General features: G+C 49.4%; 5 protein-coding genes across 5 annotated transcripts; 2 read left to right on the top strand and 3 right to left on the bottom strand.

The window, feature by feature from the left end:
• Nucleotides 1-251: 251 nt before the first annotated feature.
• Triagg1_9529 (uncharacterized protein) lies at nt 252-791 on the top strand (the record flags this gene model as incomplete). Its single annotated transcript, XM_062904497.1, has 4 exons — nt 252-306; nt 369-577; nt 642-714; nt 772-791. 4 exons carry the CDS (start codon nt 252-254, stop codon nt 789-791), a joined length of 357 nt encoding a protein of 118 aa, XP_062751566.1.
• Nucleotides 792-999: 208 nt separating this feature from the next.
• On the bottom strand, nt 1,000-1,895 carry Triagg1_9530 (uncharacterized protein; the record flags this gene model as incomplete). Its single annotated transcript, XM_062904498.1, has 2 exons — nt 1,000-1,759; nt 1,819-1,895. 2 exons carry the CDS (start codon nt 1,893-1,895, stop codon nt 1,000-1,002), a joined length of 837 nt encoding a protein of 278 aa, XP_062751567.1.
• Nucleotides 1,896-6,194: 4,299 nt separating this feature from the next.
• Triagg1_9531 (uncharacterized protein) lies at nt 6,195-7,598 on the bottom strand (the record flags this gene model as incomplete). The annotated part of the gene is made up of 1 exon (XM_062904499.1): nt 6,195-7,598. One exon carries the CDS (start codon nt 7,596-7,598, stop codon nt 6,195-6,197), a length of 1,404 nt encoding a protein of 467 aa, XP_062751568.1.
• A 438-nt stretch (nt 7,599-8,036) lies between these two features.
• Nucleotides 8,037-10,191, bottom strand: Triagg1_9532 (transcriptional regulator family: Fungal Specific TF; the record flags this gene model as incomplete). The annotated part of the gene is made up of 3 exons (XM_062904500.1): nt 8,037-8,880; nt 8,971-9,408; nt 9,470-10,191. The coding sequence occupies 3 exons, from the start codon at nt 10,189-10,191 to the stop codon at nt 8,037-8,039; spliced, it is 2,004 nt and encodes a 667-aa protein (XP_062751569.1).
• Nucleotides 10,192-10,799: 608 nt separating this feature from the next.
• Nucleotides 10,800-13,436, top strand: Triagg1_9533 (uncharacterized protein; the record flags this gene model as incomplete). The annotated part of the gene is made up of 4 exons (XM_062904501.1): nt 10,800-10,920; nt 10,982-11,268; nt 11,334-11,732; nt 11,865-13,436. 4 exons carry the CDS (start codon nt 10,800-10,802, stop codon nt 13,434-13,436), a joined length of 2,379 nt encoding a protein of 792 aa, XP_062751570.1.
• Between the last annotated feature and the right edge of the window lie 1,419 nt (nt 13,437-14,855).

The raw sequence follows: 14,855 nt of genomic DNA on the forward strand, positions 1-14,855 counted from the left end.
GTGATATCGTAGACATGTGCTAAAGAAGTGTTTGCCAGAGGATTGCCGTGATGCGGACTTGTGCTCCGTATAAGTTGTGGGCGACAGTTATCAACGTGACTTGGGACCATCAAAATGACCACAACAAGGAAAGCAACGAAGAGGCCCAATAAACTAGGAAAACTAACAATGCTCCATATTTGATTGTCGCATATCCAGAACGATGAGCTACGTGTATTCTCTTATCCGTCTCATCTGTCTGCGACATCAACATGATGCAATCGCCCGCCAATGACGGCTCTGACGTCAACGCCATCTACCGCATCGGTGCGTAATACATTTAAACAGCGGGAATCTAAGCAATCCAACTTTCTACTCTTCTCTTCAAGCACAACATTGTTTCGAAACCAGTCCAGCAGCTCCAAAAAGAACCTTCATTCACCAATTTCATCAACTGCATCACCAAATCGCCATGCCTGAGGGACGTCAATCTCCTCCTCCCGAGCGCCAAAGCGCTGCCCAAATAGGGAACACTGGATCCGGCAAAGCCTCAGATGTCAGCAAGACCAGCCAGAAGGACCCAAAGTCCCAACTTGATGTGAGTAATTCATGATTCAATTCATTTACACGCATAAACCATCTCTAACCAAAGCTTGTGACAGTGTCTCACGTCGAACCCCAAGGGGCCGATGGACGATGTGCTTAAACACAAGTTCTCCAGGGAGCCTGGAAACTGTGAGCGCTAATTAGAGCGACTCGTATCCCGCAGTTCGCGACTAATCATTGTCATAGACACTCCGTTGAACGCTTAGTTTCGGGGAATAAATTGGCATCGTGTACAATAAGTCATTCATAGCATCAATCATTGCATCGCTATACTATACTATCCTTTGCCCGTGATTTGAAACCGTAAAAACTCGTTGAAGAAATTATCTGAACGGATCATAAGAGGAAGATGACTAATAATTTTCACATCTTGCAACAACACAACTCCATAGCAATTCCTTGGTTCTCGTTCGTTTAACCGCTCTTGGCATCAGTAGAGGGGGCTCCGGGAGCGGGAGCGGGAGCAGCAGTTCCAGGGATCACGGGGGCGTCGGCGGGAGCGTCGGCGGGAGCATCGGCCGCCGCAGGCTTCTCCTCCTTCTTCTCCTTGCCAAAGACCTTTTCAAAGCCAGCCGCCTTGTACGCACTGCCGCCATGCTCCTCCGTCTTCAAGTCAGCCAACCGCCGAGCCTCGCTGTGAATATCCTGCACCTGTCTTGAGCCGTCGAGGTAGAACTGCGCAATCTTCTTGCCGGTAGGCGTGTTGCTGGCCTTCTCAAAGTAGCTGCTCAGGCCGGTGAAGAAGTTGTTGGCGCGCTGGGAGATGCCGTAGCTCTGGTCGGCCGTCTTGGCGCGGTCGGTGGCCTGGTACTTCTTGTCCAGGTCCTGCAGGGTGCTGAGGAATCGCGACGAGACGCCGTGCTTGTGGTCCAGCTCAATGGCGCGCTGGATGGTTGCGTCACCGACGACGTAGCCGTGTGCGAGGTACTCGGCGAGGATGCGGGTGCGGGGCTTCATCTCCTGGGTAATCTCATCGTTGCTGTTGCCCTGTCGAGCAAAGTGCGAGCCATCGTCCTCGGAGTCGCCTGAGGCGCTCGTCACCTTGATGTGGTTGGGGCCGAGTTGTGTGTTGTTCAGGAGCAGCGCCGTCTTCATGGCTGTCTCCTTCTCAAAGGTAACCTCTGCGCTCTTCGTCTCGCCCTCGGTGGTGACCTTGATGTCGGTGATTTTGCCGCTATGAGACAGTTAGCTTGGGCTCGCAGAATCAGAGTTTAGTGCTGCAGGTGGACGAACCAGAAGCTGAAGAAGTCCTTAACTTCAGCATCGCCAGTCGCGGCGGCAATGTTCTCGACGTGAACTGTGGAAGTCATCGTTGCTGGTGGTGAGGATAGTGGTTTGGTAGTGTAGCGTAGCTATATCGTCGTGCTTCGAGGGTTTCGGGAGGAGAGACGGAATAGATGACTCCAAGGTGGTAGAAGAGCAGAAACGTGGCGATTTATGTAATTCCTGCTTTGGGCTACGGATCGTGGCTTCAGTAGCTGGACGCGCAATTTAGTATCGCAACACCTCGTGGAGAGCTTGATTGAGGGGTGTCGGCGGGGCAGATGTGCGACGTCATCATGAAGAAGGGGGTGAGGCTAGAGCGAACATGTGGCGGTGCAGTCGCCGTGCTTTTGATGCTACGGAGCAAAAGGCCCCTATCAATATCGCTGTGGCTCAGCAGAGGCTGGATGGATGACGTCTTCTGTTTCCCTGAGCATGTGAAAGAACGTGTTGGATCATTCATATCCTTTGTTTCTTTCTTTACATCTTGTTTGTTTGCTCGGTGGTACCATGGCATGCATGGCATCCAGTGTCAAGGCACGGGTCCACAAAGACAAGGCAGTTCTCACAGCACATGCAAGCTGGCTGCGAGTGGAGAGAGGCTGGGATTGAAAGAAGCGAGGTAGCCAGAATGCTACTTGAACTGCAGGGAAACTGCCGTGTAACGCAAGGTACCTACATGTTCATTGGAGAGTGTTGGCATGCAAGCCCTCCAATCACAACAACAGATCAGAGCATCTCTGCTAGTCTGGACAAGACAAGACAAGCCACGGAGAAGCTAGCCGAGCGGGAAGACGAAACTCGTCTGGCGGCGACCTTGCGCTAGCTATTGCTTAGTTGCGCCACAGTCTTTTGATGCTTGTGATTGCTCAGATTGATGCTTGTGATGGAAGCTTTGTTCTCCAATTTCCTGGACCTTTTAAAATAGGTTAGTACTTCTATTTGCTGTCTGTACAAGAGATTCCATCCCTTGAGCGTGAAAGGAACAAGCTCCATGCCACCTGCCATGTTGATAATCAGTTGCGAATTTATCGTCAATATCACGTGAATGACTGACTCTCTACCTGAAACGTCGCCCTGGGCTGTTTGTCTCTCCACCACTCCTCACTGTCAAATATCCAGGTGAAGATGATTCGACGTGCATGCATCATCTTGACTCTACATTCGGATCATGGCACTGAACCGGCAAATATTCTCTTATCCAGGCGCATCAAGCCTCTCCATATGAAGCGGCCCTGTCTTACCGATAAGCCATGAAACTCCCCGGGTTCAAATAAGTGTTCGAGATAAGGCAGATCCTAATGGGTTTATAACATACAATAAGATCGAAGGACATATGCCAGGACTGAGGTTACAGCACGAGGCTCTCTCCGCGTCCCGCAGGGAACATACCTAATACATCCTTCAGATCTATCCGGCATCAGTCATCCCAAACCATCCAGATTACAGACAAGTCCCACCTTGTTAATCGCCCCATAGCTATCGAGCTCCGCACAGAAGACAAGCATCGAGTATTAAAGCGACTTGGATACGGAGCGGGCTACGGCGATATCTAAGCGAGACCTTGGGCCTAGAGCGTCAACCGCTTAGAATTCTAGGTATCAGACAACTCGAAACACCAATACGGAGTGCGCAGGACAGTACGAAATTCGTCAAATTATGGTTTCTGCATGATCGGAGCCGCGATCTCGAGTGCATGATTCTGGCTGTTTCCATTAGATGTCAAGGGGTCTGTCTCGGCCTGTAAGATGGTGTGTTCATATTCTGGGTAATTTGGAACATGTCTTGCCGCCATCCATTGATGTGGAAATTGCTCCTCACACTGCCAATAACGCCGTTACACCTCCCTGCTTGCGGCTAGTGTCCCTGCCGACTCGGCTATAATGCTTGACCTACTTCAAGGCTCACTGTTACGTACTCACTGCGGCTCATTTCTCAGATTCAACTACCTTCTGGTGCCATGTCATTCCATGGCACACCAAGGGGGGAGAGGAAAGGAATAAAGCGCTTCTTCGCCGGCCGATCTTCACCACCACTGCAAAATGATGATGCTTGTACTGTATGAATCGGCGTCACCGCATTTTCATCGGCTGCCTCAACCCTTGTTAAGCGGCTACATACCCCATAGGGCGCAACAGGGATAACGGGCGGGGGCCGTGAGTTGGACCCTTGGCAAGCTGCATGGCCCAGTAGCAGCAAGATTTTCTAGCCTCTTTACGCACCTACGACGACGAAGAAAAACACCAGCTCTGGATGGAAATGATGAAGCTGGCGAGGGCATCCAGAGGACATCCAGAGGGTATCCAGAGGGCTATAAACTGGGCGCCGAAACATGTCTCTCTTGTCCGGGATGCGGCCCCACCCGTCGGCAGCCGCAAAACGGCTTCATTTCGTCCGTCTCACACACCAAATCTCATTCCCATTGCCCCAAGCAAGATGAGGGTGGCTGCACGTGGGGCTCAGATTTTAAAGGTGACAAGGGCATCCCGTCAATATGGTAAAGGCAAACGGCCAAGAGGAAATTTATCCCCCAACAGAGCAGGAGGGCCAGCAACGCCATAAGACGACCGAAAAGCCACGGTTGCTTCAGCATCCTTCTTTCCTCTCAGCCTCACGACCAACTCCTACATCTTTTCGACCTCCCTCCTCATAGACTGGTTCACCTGTGCAAAGCCTTGTTTCGACGCATTCGTGGTAGCCAACCAATAGTTGCTGCTTGATCAGGCTAGGACAGGGTACGGGAAGCCAGCTTTTACGGCTCACGCGACGCACATATCATAGAGAGGAATCCACTCGAGTGCATACAAACTAGCACTGACTCGACCTCTGCGCCCCGACCGCCGCTCTTGAGAATCTGGAGATTTTTGCATCATATATCAACGTTTGGGCCAGTTTTATGATCAGCATCCGGGCCTTTGATCGTGGGTCTCGATTGTAGCAGGACCGAAAATCGACATCTCGCAGCCGCGAGTATAGTGTTATCTTCAACCGTGTTGTGACCCATTTGCTTGTACTTGGTATGTTTCTACGAACTGGTGAGGTCTTGTCCGATCCTTTGCGATATTTGCCGTTTGCCGCCACCCTCGTGTGCCACTCGTGACCGACCTTTGCGGCGGGGATGTTGAAGTTGGGCTCGAGTTGGGCATGCAGTGATTCGAATATCTCTCAGACCAGACTTGTTTTCCGTTGTCCTTATATTCTTCTCTTCATGACCCATTCTAACCAGGTTGCCCCAGGTCTATTCAACGGAATAAGCAATTAAGTCGCCTCCCTGTGTCTGTCTACACTTTGTTCAAATTCGAATCGATCCACCAAAAAATATCCATCATGGCGCGGGGCATGTCCAGTTACTCCATGTCCAGTTACTCCATGTCTTCGGGCTACTTCAACGGCTACTCCTCCGACTATGAGGAGAAGCTTCTCAACACTGTCTGGATGGGCATTGTCGGATTGGAAGTTTTGATGGTCCTCGGCGTCGCTGTACGCGGCATCTCCAGACGGCTCAGCCCACACCTCAAGCTGCGTTCACGATAGATTCACAATATCCAACCACGATATCAGGACGGCACACATACATACTTCGCACACTTGGCATCACAACGCGGACTACAATCGCACACCTCCGACTCATCAACACAATGTTACAAAAATCCACGATCACACTCTTTAAGCAAACAATTCTTCTGCATCTAAAAAATCTCGACGTTGCAGCATAGCGAGCGAGCGAGCATGGCGGCTTCTTTTTTCTCACCAAAAAAAACATTTTCCTGCAATGGACCGGCGTTTTCAGTGGCATACTTGTTTTTGTCTCTTTTTTCAAAATCTCTTGGGCGACTTTTTTTTTCGTTTTTGTGTGTGTTCAGCGCCATGCATGAGAAAAAGCGAGCGAATTCAAATGGCAGAGCATGGATTTGAATGACTGGGCAAGACGGGATGAATTGCGAAATTTGCTGGATAGGTGATGAGCTTATGAATGATACCTTTTATTTTCTTTCTTCTCACCGCCGTACTTGAAGTTTCTCTCGCTGCGAACTGTGACGTGAAAAAAAACTCTTATAAGGACGATATTCTGCCTCTGTTGACTTATGCCTTGAGAGTAACATCCTCCGTGATTGTTCTTAACGAATGTTTTTTTAAGTATCACGCTCTTACTATGAATGTTCTCGACTATATATGTCTCTCCCTTTATCCTTCGATTCAAGACATAAAGTCAGGTAAACCACCAAAAGATCTCGTTAACATGCGCCCATTTTAAACCCACTATGCCAAAGCAAACAAAACTCAATCACAACCAATTCACCTAAATCCAATCCCCAGTATCATGTAACTCATCGAGAACCAGATACTCAATAAAGAGGCATCGTCCCCTCCGTCTCCGCAAAAGCCCTCTCCAACATATCAAGTCCCTCCTGAATCTGCTCCGCCGTCACCGTAATCGGCGGCGCAATCCGGAACGTGCCCCCAAAGCTCGGATGGCTGCTCAAGTTGGCCCACACGCCCAGGTTGTACGCCGTGTCGCCGATGCTCTTGGCCAGCTCCAGGGCGGGCTCCTTGGTTTCCCGGCTGGCGACGATCTCGATGCCGGCCATGAGGCCGCGGCCGCGCACGTCGCCGATGCAGGCGTAGCGGGACTTTAGCTTCTGGAGGCCGTCGTGGAGGACTTTGCCTGCCTCGCGCGCGTGCTGGACGAGGTTGTCGCGGAAGACGATTTCGAGCACTTTGTCGCCGACGGCGGCGGGGAGGGGGTCGTTGACGTGGGTGGTGTAGAACATGAAGCCCTTTTCGGCGCAGACGCGGTCGATTTCGTCGCTGGTGATGACGGCGCTGAGGGGAAGGCCGTTGCCGAGAGTCTTGGACAGGGTGAGGATATCCGGCACGACGTCCTCGTGGTTGATGGCCATGAAGTCGCCGCATCGTCCGACTCCGGTTTGTGCCTCGTCGACGATGAGGAGCATGCCTCTTGCCTCGCAGTGCTTCTTCATGGCCTTGAGGTATCCGGGGGGGAGAACAAGCATGCCCCCTGAGCTTTGAATGCATTCCACAATGCAGGCGGCAAGGTTGCCAGTGGACTGCAAGTCAATCATTTTCCAGCCGTAATCAAGCTCGGCCTCCCAGTCATAAGATCCATCGGGATTGCGGAACTGAGAGCGGTATGCGTTGGGCGAGGGAAGCATGAACTGGCCGGGGATAGTTGGGCCTTGGCCCTTACGACCGAAGTGGTATTGAGCTCCCAGAGCCTGGGCAGTCATGCCGTGCCAAGAAGCACCAAGGCCAACGATTTCCCATTTGCCAGTGTACACCTTTGCCATCTTAATAGCGGCCTCGTTACTCTCACCACCGGTGGAAAGGAAGAAGGCCTTGTCCAGGCCCTCCGGAAGAGCCTTGCAAAGACGCTCCCCGAGGCTGATAACAGGAGGAGAAACCATGCCCGAGAAGAGATGGTCGAGGTACATGGCGTGGTCGTAAATGGTCTTAACAATCTCGGGGTGTCCATGGCCAAGAAGACAAGACATCTGGCCCGAAGTCCAGTCAAGGATTCTGTGGCCAGAGGCTGTGTAAATGTACATTCCACGAGCCCCGGTGATCACATCATCGTGAAACTTGGTGCCGTAGTTGATCAAGTGTGCCTTGGACTTTTCACGGAGCTGTTTCTCGTCGATTCCGGCGTAGAGTGTAGGGGCAACGTCGAGCTTTCCCGACACGGGGGCCAACAGAGGGCTTTCAGATTCGACTAGAGCTCCCGGAGCCATTGTGAATATTTGTGTAAGTGTGTGAAAACTAAAATGAGAAAACTGTTTGACCCTTTCAAAGGATCAATGGATGTGCAAAGATTGACTGCTCCTGTTGCTTGAAGAAGATAGTGTTGTCAGAACAACTGTTGCGGTTTGTTTGACTGCTTGATGATGATAACTCCAGCTGCACCCGACCTCCAAGGACATTATGGTATTATATACAAAAACAAAAAATCCCATCTCAGCGCTTTTCCCGTCTACTTCCGATATCGTATCGTTGTGGATATCTTCGCAGCGGTGGTTGCTTACTTTCCTAGCTTTGCCGCGGCCAACAAAAGTTTCCCGCGGGAGATAAACTTTGCCCGGCGCTCTCTGACAGCTCCGTATTATTCTGCGGGCCCCCTATTTCTCCATTTTCCCTAACCGAAAACTGGTCCATTGGCTTTCTTTCTTTATTCACCAGGCGTTTTGCAACGGGTCCCATACGCTTGGGAAGATGTGGTCCAGGATCGAGGCGTCAAAGTCCTGGAGGTCCAGGCTGCTATGATTTCCACCTTGCTCGTCTGGCGCCACGCCCGCCAGGATCTTCTCCACAATCTCGGCATGTTGGGCAAGGCAGATGTCGCCCAAATCCCACTTGTACTGCTCCTGATGTGATCGGAGTGTGGTGATTATGTCGCGGGCAATCCTGAACGAGGGGCTTTGGGCCAGTCCCTCGGGAGAGTTCTCAGTCTCCAGCGCGCACCGCAACAAGAAGTTGACTGCGGCCGGGAAGGAAAAGGAGCTGACGGACATCCAAAAGTCACCGAGGTGCTCTGGCTGAAAGTCTTGAATGAGCATCAGCATCTCCTCAGATGTCATGCGTGCCCCAGAATACCGATTCAACACACCCCCCTCGCTGACATGGTCGCCCTGCTTCTCTGCCTCAAGCTGTATCCTCTGCAATAGCAGTTTGGCAGTTAAATATGCCAGGCGAAGGTTTGCGGCTCCGGTAACATCCAGATGAGATCCTCGCAGGACAATCCGGCGACAGGGTCCCTCTAATGTCTCGACCCATCGATGCAACGCATGCTCGAGATCGGTAGTGGACTGCTTATCTCGCCCAACACAGTATACGTACTGCAGAAATCGGTCAAGCACTTCGCTCAGGGTTACTAGCGAAATGAAGATATTGGTTCTAAGCTCGGATCGCAGGTTACTTCCGTCTGTTAAGCCTTCACTAAGATACTCTAGAGTTGGCGGGGGCACATCATACTGAGACTTTTGGATGTGAGGCGGCGTGCCGTGTGCCAAGCTCGTCCTGCGATTTGGCATTTGTAAGTCAGCTTTCCACATACACACACTCGCGCTCTGTTTCTGGGAACTCGATAGTCGAGCAAATCGTACTTACCATCTGTCATGAACCAGCAGAGCCCACCAAATTTTCATGCGCAAATACTTCTCCGGTAGCGGAATCTGCCACGGAAGAGGGTTATGGTTCAGCCCCAACGAATGTGCCATGGAGACTGCAGATCCGAGAAGCACGCCATTACCTATCAAAGAGGTGGTAGGGCGTCCACCGATATTGAGTACAATTGCTTTGATGATAGACATGCCAGGTGATAGATGAAGCTCAGAGTATACCGCTTCGTTGGCGAGGTTCCAGATGAAGCGACTCTCCGGACACCTGTACCGACTCAAGACTGGGGAGCTTTGCCAGTACACAATGGTATGGGCATACAGGCACGCCAGCAGCGCTGGCGAAATCCGCGTCTTGTCTTCCCGGTATTGACGACGAAATGAGACTTCATCTAGAAGTGGAAGGCAGACATTCACTTTTCTAAAGTATCTACAAGGAAAAGAGAGTCAGCTACGTGGAAGGCGGCAGGCGAAAAGGAAGGACGACGAACTCGTCAATGACGGCCTCGTCATGAGGTTCCAGGAGCTTCTCGATTATCTCCAGCTTTTCCGCTGAGAAACTACGATTCAACTTGAGGCCCACCGGCCGCTTCTGAACCTCTGTGAATAGAACCGGACGCGAACAGCTGGCGGGCTCCGGAATGATCATTCTGGTGCTCCGGGTAGCTCCGGGTATACCCGAGAGATATGTAGACAAAACCTGACTATCATTGGTAGAGGCCGGTCCTACAATGTGTAGATTGAGATGTTGATCATCATCGGAGCCCAAGGCCAGAGTTGATTCTTCTCCTCGCTCTGTCCTCGACATGCCGGAGATGGACCTAGGCGGCACGTCTGGCACTGCCATTGAGCTTTGCCGCCCCATTGACGTGCTTCTCGACCCAATCATGGACGCTGAGGTATTGGCCTTTGCATTTCCGTGGAATGGCGCCACACCTCGTGCAACCCTCAAGGGGCTTGCGCCGGAGGCATCAGGCGACGGCCGAGCTTCCGCTCGACGGCGACGGCGACGAGCAGGTTCCGGAGATTCAGGTGTTTGTGAGTCTCCGGGAAAGTAGCACTCAGTCTGGTGAGCACGACACGTCAGGCACACGGTGGCATCGCCCGCGGTCTGGCATCGTGACTTTCTCCGGCGACAGGGGACACATGCCGGCCGGAGGTGAGACCTATAGGGTCGTCCGCCGCCGCTCTGCTGCTGCTGATTCTCTTGCATAGTCGGCCAGAGTGAGCGAGACCAACGTCTGTCGAAATCTGACAAACCAGAGGCAACACGCTTTGGATTGGTCTTTAGCAGTGGTGGATTATCCTGCAGAGACTTGTAACGCGGCATGCATGTAAGAGGCAGCTTGATGGCAGTTGTCCGCGGCAAAATGTAGAGTTTCCCTGGCGGTCACGCTAGGAAGTAGCGCAGTACTATAGACAGTACGGAGCACGGAGCACTGGGGGCGCTAAAGTGCTATTGAAGCCCAGCTGTTAGAGAGTCAAGGTCAACCAGGCGGTCATAAATAGCACAAAAAACACAGATCTAACCAATTGCCAGTCAGTATTTCACTTTATGGCTAGGTAGGTACTATAGTAATTGTGGTGGCTTATTAGTTTTTTTTTAAACATTAATAAGCAAATCTGGAAGCAGCTTTGCTTAATAAGAGTGCACGTTGCTCGCCTCTTCGCCAGCTCTTTGCAGCATTTTCACCGCTTCAAGGCAGAATCATTGAAGCACACGTGATTCAAAATCACCTATATAGTCCCAACTCTTCTCCTCCAAGCTACGGCCGTTGATCAGTAAAGCATTCTCTTATTTCAGTCTTGAGCACAGTCACTATGGATGACACTTCATATGACGATGATGATCGTCTTTCAACCATCAACCTTACTCCTTCTGAAGCTGATACCGGTACTACCGACGAGTATGGCCTCTCGCATGAGGATGATGATCCTCCAAGTAAGCATGATCAACCTCCACGAGATGATGCTCCAATAGAACAATTCTGATGTGCGGGCAGATGCGCCAGCTACGGCAAATGAGGGAATAGGACCACAAGCTGCCGATGACGACCCATCTGGCGTCCCGGAAGACGAAGACGAATATTCACTCACCGACTCTGACGCAGAAGGGGCACACACGTTCCGTCATGCCGCCCCAGAATATCGATATTGCTTTGCTCGTGTTCATCTCAAATCACGGGAGCGAAAGAGAGCAATAGAAGAACTAAACGCGAGGATTATAGAGCTGGAGGACAGAAATGTAAGACTTGGCCAATCGAGGAACACACCGAGGAAGACTCAAGTGGTGCGTAGCCTCGGGAAGTTTGAAAATCTCAAGCGTCTTTGCTCTTTGACTAACTGGCGGAACAGACTTGGCCAGATCGCATTGGCAGCGAGAGCTGGGAAAGAGTCTACAAGCGCGCGTGCATGGAGGGAAATGCTTCGCCTAACCTCAAAAAAATTCATCCGGATCTAAATCTGAGAAAGCCTACAAACAGAGAGATACAAGCAGATATATTGCAGAACCCCTCGGATCACCAGAAGCCGCGGCCTTCTGATATGCCTGTGGGCAACATCACTAGGGGAAAGCTGCCTAGGAAAATGCCCGATGAGATACAATTCCAGATTCTACGACATTTCTTCGACTTTCGAGGCAAGGTGGTTCATGCCATATCCCGCCTGGACCCGCATCATCCGTTAGATGAGGCACCCATGAATCTCAATCCAAGGCCGAGCTACCTCCATCGCCTACACGTGGGAAGGGCTCCGGTAAGCATTCAATTTGCGCCTGATCCAAACGTATTCCTAGCTCCTCTGTTGGTCTGCAAGAAGTGGCATTTCTGGGGCAGCCATATGTTCTATGGCCTAAATACGTTTGCTTTCTCTTCTTTGGGCGAATAGGGTCGCTTTGCCAAAGGTATTAAAGCAAACGTTCAACGGCTGCAGCATGTTGAGATCCTCTGGATAGGATCGCAGCATCTCACCTTTGCTATCAATGACCGCGGAAAATATACATCACGCCGCACATTTTCGCTCGTATGGCTTCCAGAGGCCATTCGCCTCAAAACTCTCGGCGTCTACCTCCCAGAGTCCAGTGAGGAGTATAGGCGTCGCCAACATGAACCGAGGGGCATAGTCGAGCACATGAAGCGCAAAATGCAAATACACCCTAATTTCAGAGGTTTCCGACCACTGCGCACAATACAAGGCATGGACTATGTTTATAGCCTCCGAGGCCTAGACCAGGCTGAGTTCTGGGATTTCGACCGGTGGCTTGATACAAAGGAGAGGAAGCAACCAGTGCGAGACTGGCACTTTATAAAGGACGTGAACAACTCTGTCCGCAGGCCCAAAGAAGCCGGTGATCGTTTTAAATCACAGTTGAAGAATCTCTTTCCATCACTCAGTTCGTTTGAGCCATCAGATGCAGATTGGGACCTTTTGCTTGGAGTTCTCGGGGTAGTAGAGGAAACCCCTCCGGAAGACTCAAGTTCAGATACTGACCCCGGCTCTGATTCTGACCCCGATTCTGATTCTGACTCTGGCTCTGGCTCTGACTCCGACTCTGGCTCTAACTCTGGCTCTGGCCCTCGCCAAAGTCGTCCTCCAAGCCCTGGTTCGGATTCAGGTTCTGGTTCGAGCTCAGATGATGACAGCGACGACGATGCCCCATCACAAACAATTCCGCGGCATAATATGGGGGTCAACTCGGTCAACAATGAGGAAGACGGTGGCCCTTCTACAGGGGACTCACAAGCTAACGATCTGCTCAACAACTTCCACTTGCTTCGCTTGATGGCCGTCGACGGTGACGGTGACGGTGACGGTGACGGTGGGAGTGAGAGTGAGAGTGAGAGTGATGATGGATCGGCCACCATCGTGCCAGATGACCGATCAGTCTCTGGACATGAAGTCATTGACCTTACCGAGGACGAGAATCACGAAAATGAGCCGAACCAAGAGATTGACAAAGAGATTGATCAAGAGTTTAATCAAGAATTTGATCAAGAATTTGACCAAGATATAGCGTCTTATCAAATTTCAACCAATGGCAATGTGGAGGGCAGCCTCTTCGTTTCCGATGATGGATACGCCCCGTCATATACAGAATCACTCACACGCAGCCCGCAGGGCAATAGAAGAACGGGAGGCTGTGGGCGTGATTCTGATGATTCAAACGATTCAAACAACTCCCCACCGGCCGCAGAAAGCGAAGCAAGTTTATTCATCGGCTCCGCACCTTCGCATATATATCGCACAGCCTCGTCGACGACGACTGGACAACAAAACGAGAGAAACAATATAGTGTTTGTTGACCTCACGGAGGAGGATCCGACTGACCAATTCCTCCGGGAACAACCGCCTACGCCACAAGACTCCCGCAAGCGCAACTATCTTAAGCTCGAAGAAGACGATGAGGAAGAAGGCGACGACGGTGGCGCTCCGGGAGGCGCGAAGAGGCTTTGCACGTAGAATGGCGCAGGCAGAGTGAAAATGAGTGAGTGAGTGGCTGGCTAGTCAGGCTCAGGAAGGACAGCATCTTGAAGGATGTTGAATTTGGGTTTATGAAATTTCGCTTCCGCACTATTAGTCTATAGCTATAAGCTATAGCTATAGCTATTATAAAATAAAGCTTATAGTGGGTATTTTGGTAGTTTTTAGGGCCCTATAGCTAGCTTATAGTATAAGGTATAGTTATTTTTAGCTAATTACCTTTTACAATTTATAACTTTTATAATATTATTAACTTAGTATTTAAAAAGTATAAAAAATAAATTAAAATTTTTATAAACTTATTTTCCCTAGGATTTTAGTTAATTAAATTAGTAAAATATAAATAAATATTAATTTTACCCTAGGATTTTAGTTAATTAAATTAGTAAAATATAAATAAATATTAATTTTACTATATTAACTTAATATATTTACTATTTTTCTCTTAAGTACTCTAAATATTTATTCTTAATTATAAATAAATAAAGCTTAAATAGTAATTCTTTTAGTATTAAATTAATATATAAATATAGTTAAGTAAGTTATTAAAAATTAATTATAAAACTAGTTATTTATATAATATAAAAAAACTTTATAACTTATACTTAAATATTAATATTATTATTATAAGACTATAGCTATTATTGATATTATAGCTATAGTTATAGTGGTTATTTTGGTGCTCTTTAGAGCTCTATAGCTAGCTTATAGCGCTAGCTACAGCTATTTCCAGTTAGCTATCCCCTATAGCCTTCTATAACCCTCTATAATATTAATCATAGCTATACTTGATCTATGATCTTACAACCTACCCTATAGCTTATAAGCAATTGCCTATTTAGGCTTAGCTCCCTACTTATCTTAATAGCCACTGCCTAATTAGGCATAGCTTATTCAGCAACCATAAGCTCCCTAGCTTACAGAAGGTTACAGCACCCAAAAGCCCTGTAACGGCTAACTTCCGAAAATCCCAAAACCAAATTGAATTTCGAAAGACCCACTTTTATCCCGATTTCAGCTAATTAGAATGCTAGAATCCTGCTTATATAAGCGTTTTTAGCCAATCAGATCGCTTGGAAAAGCGGGTCTCCAAGATCGTAAGGGGGGAGCCTTGCCAAATCGCTCAAAATCGCTCATTTCGTCATTCATGGCTAAAGGTTACTTTTACACAAATCCTCAACAAAACACTTGTTGAACACTCAGCGATTCTGCTACTACTGGAAGGAACAGGACTACATAAGTTATACCATTCGATAGCTAGGAAACAGGGCTATCTAACGGTACTAGTCTTGTACTATGATTCTGGCTGCTTGTGGAGGAAAATGAAATATAAATAGAGGAGGTTTTCCTGAGTTTTCCTATACTGGTAATCACACAGATTAAACAGTAATAACAAGC

Source organism: Trichoderma aggressivum (assembly GCF_033847375.1).
Source record: "Trichoderma aggressivum f. europaeum strain CBS 100526 chromosome Unknown scaffold_054, whole genome shotgun sequence".
NCBI lineage: Eukaryota > Fungi > Ascomycota > Sordariomycetes > Hypocreales > Hypocreaceae > Trichoderma > Trichoderma aggressivum.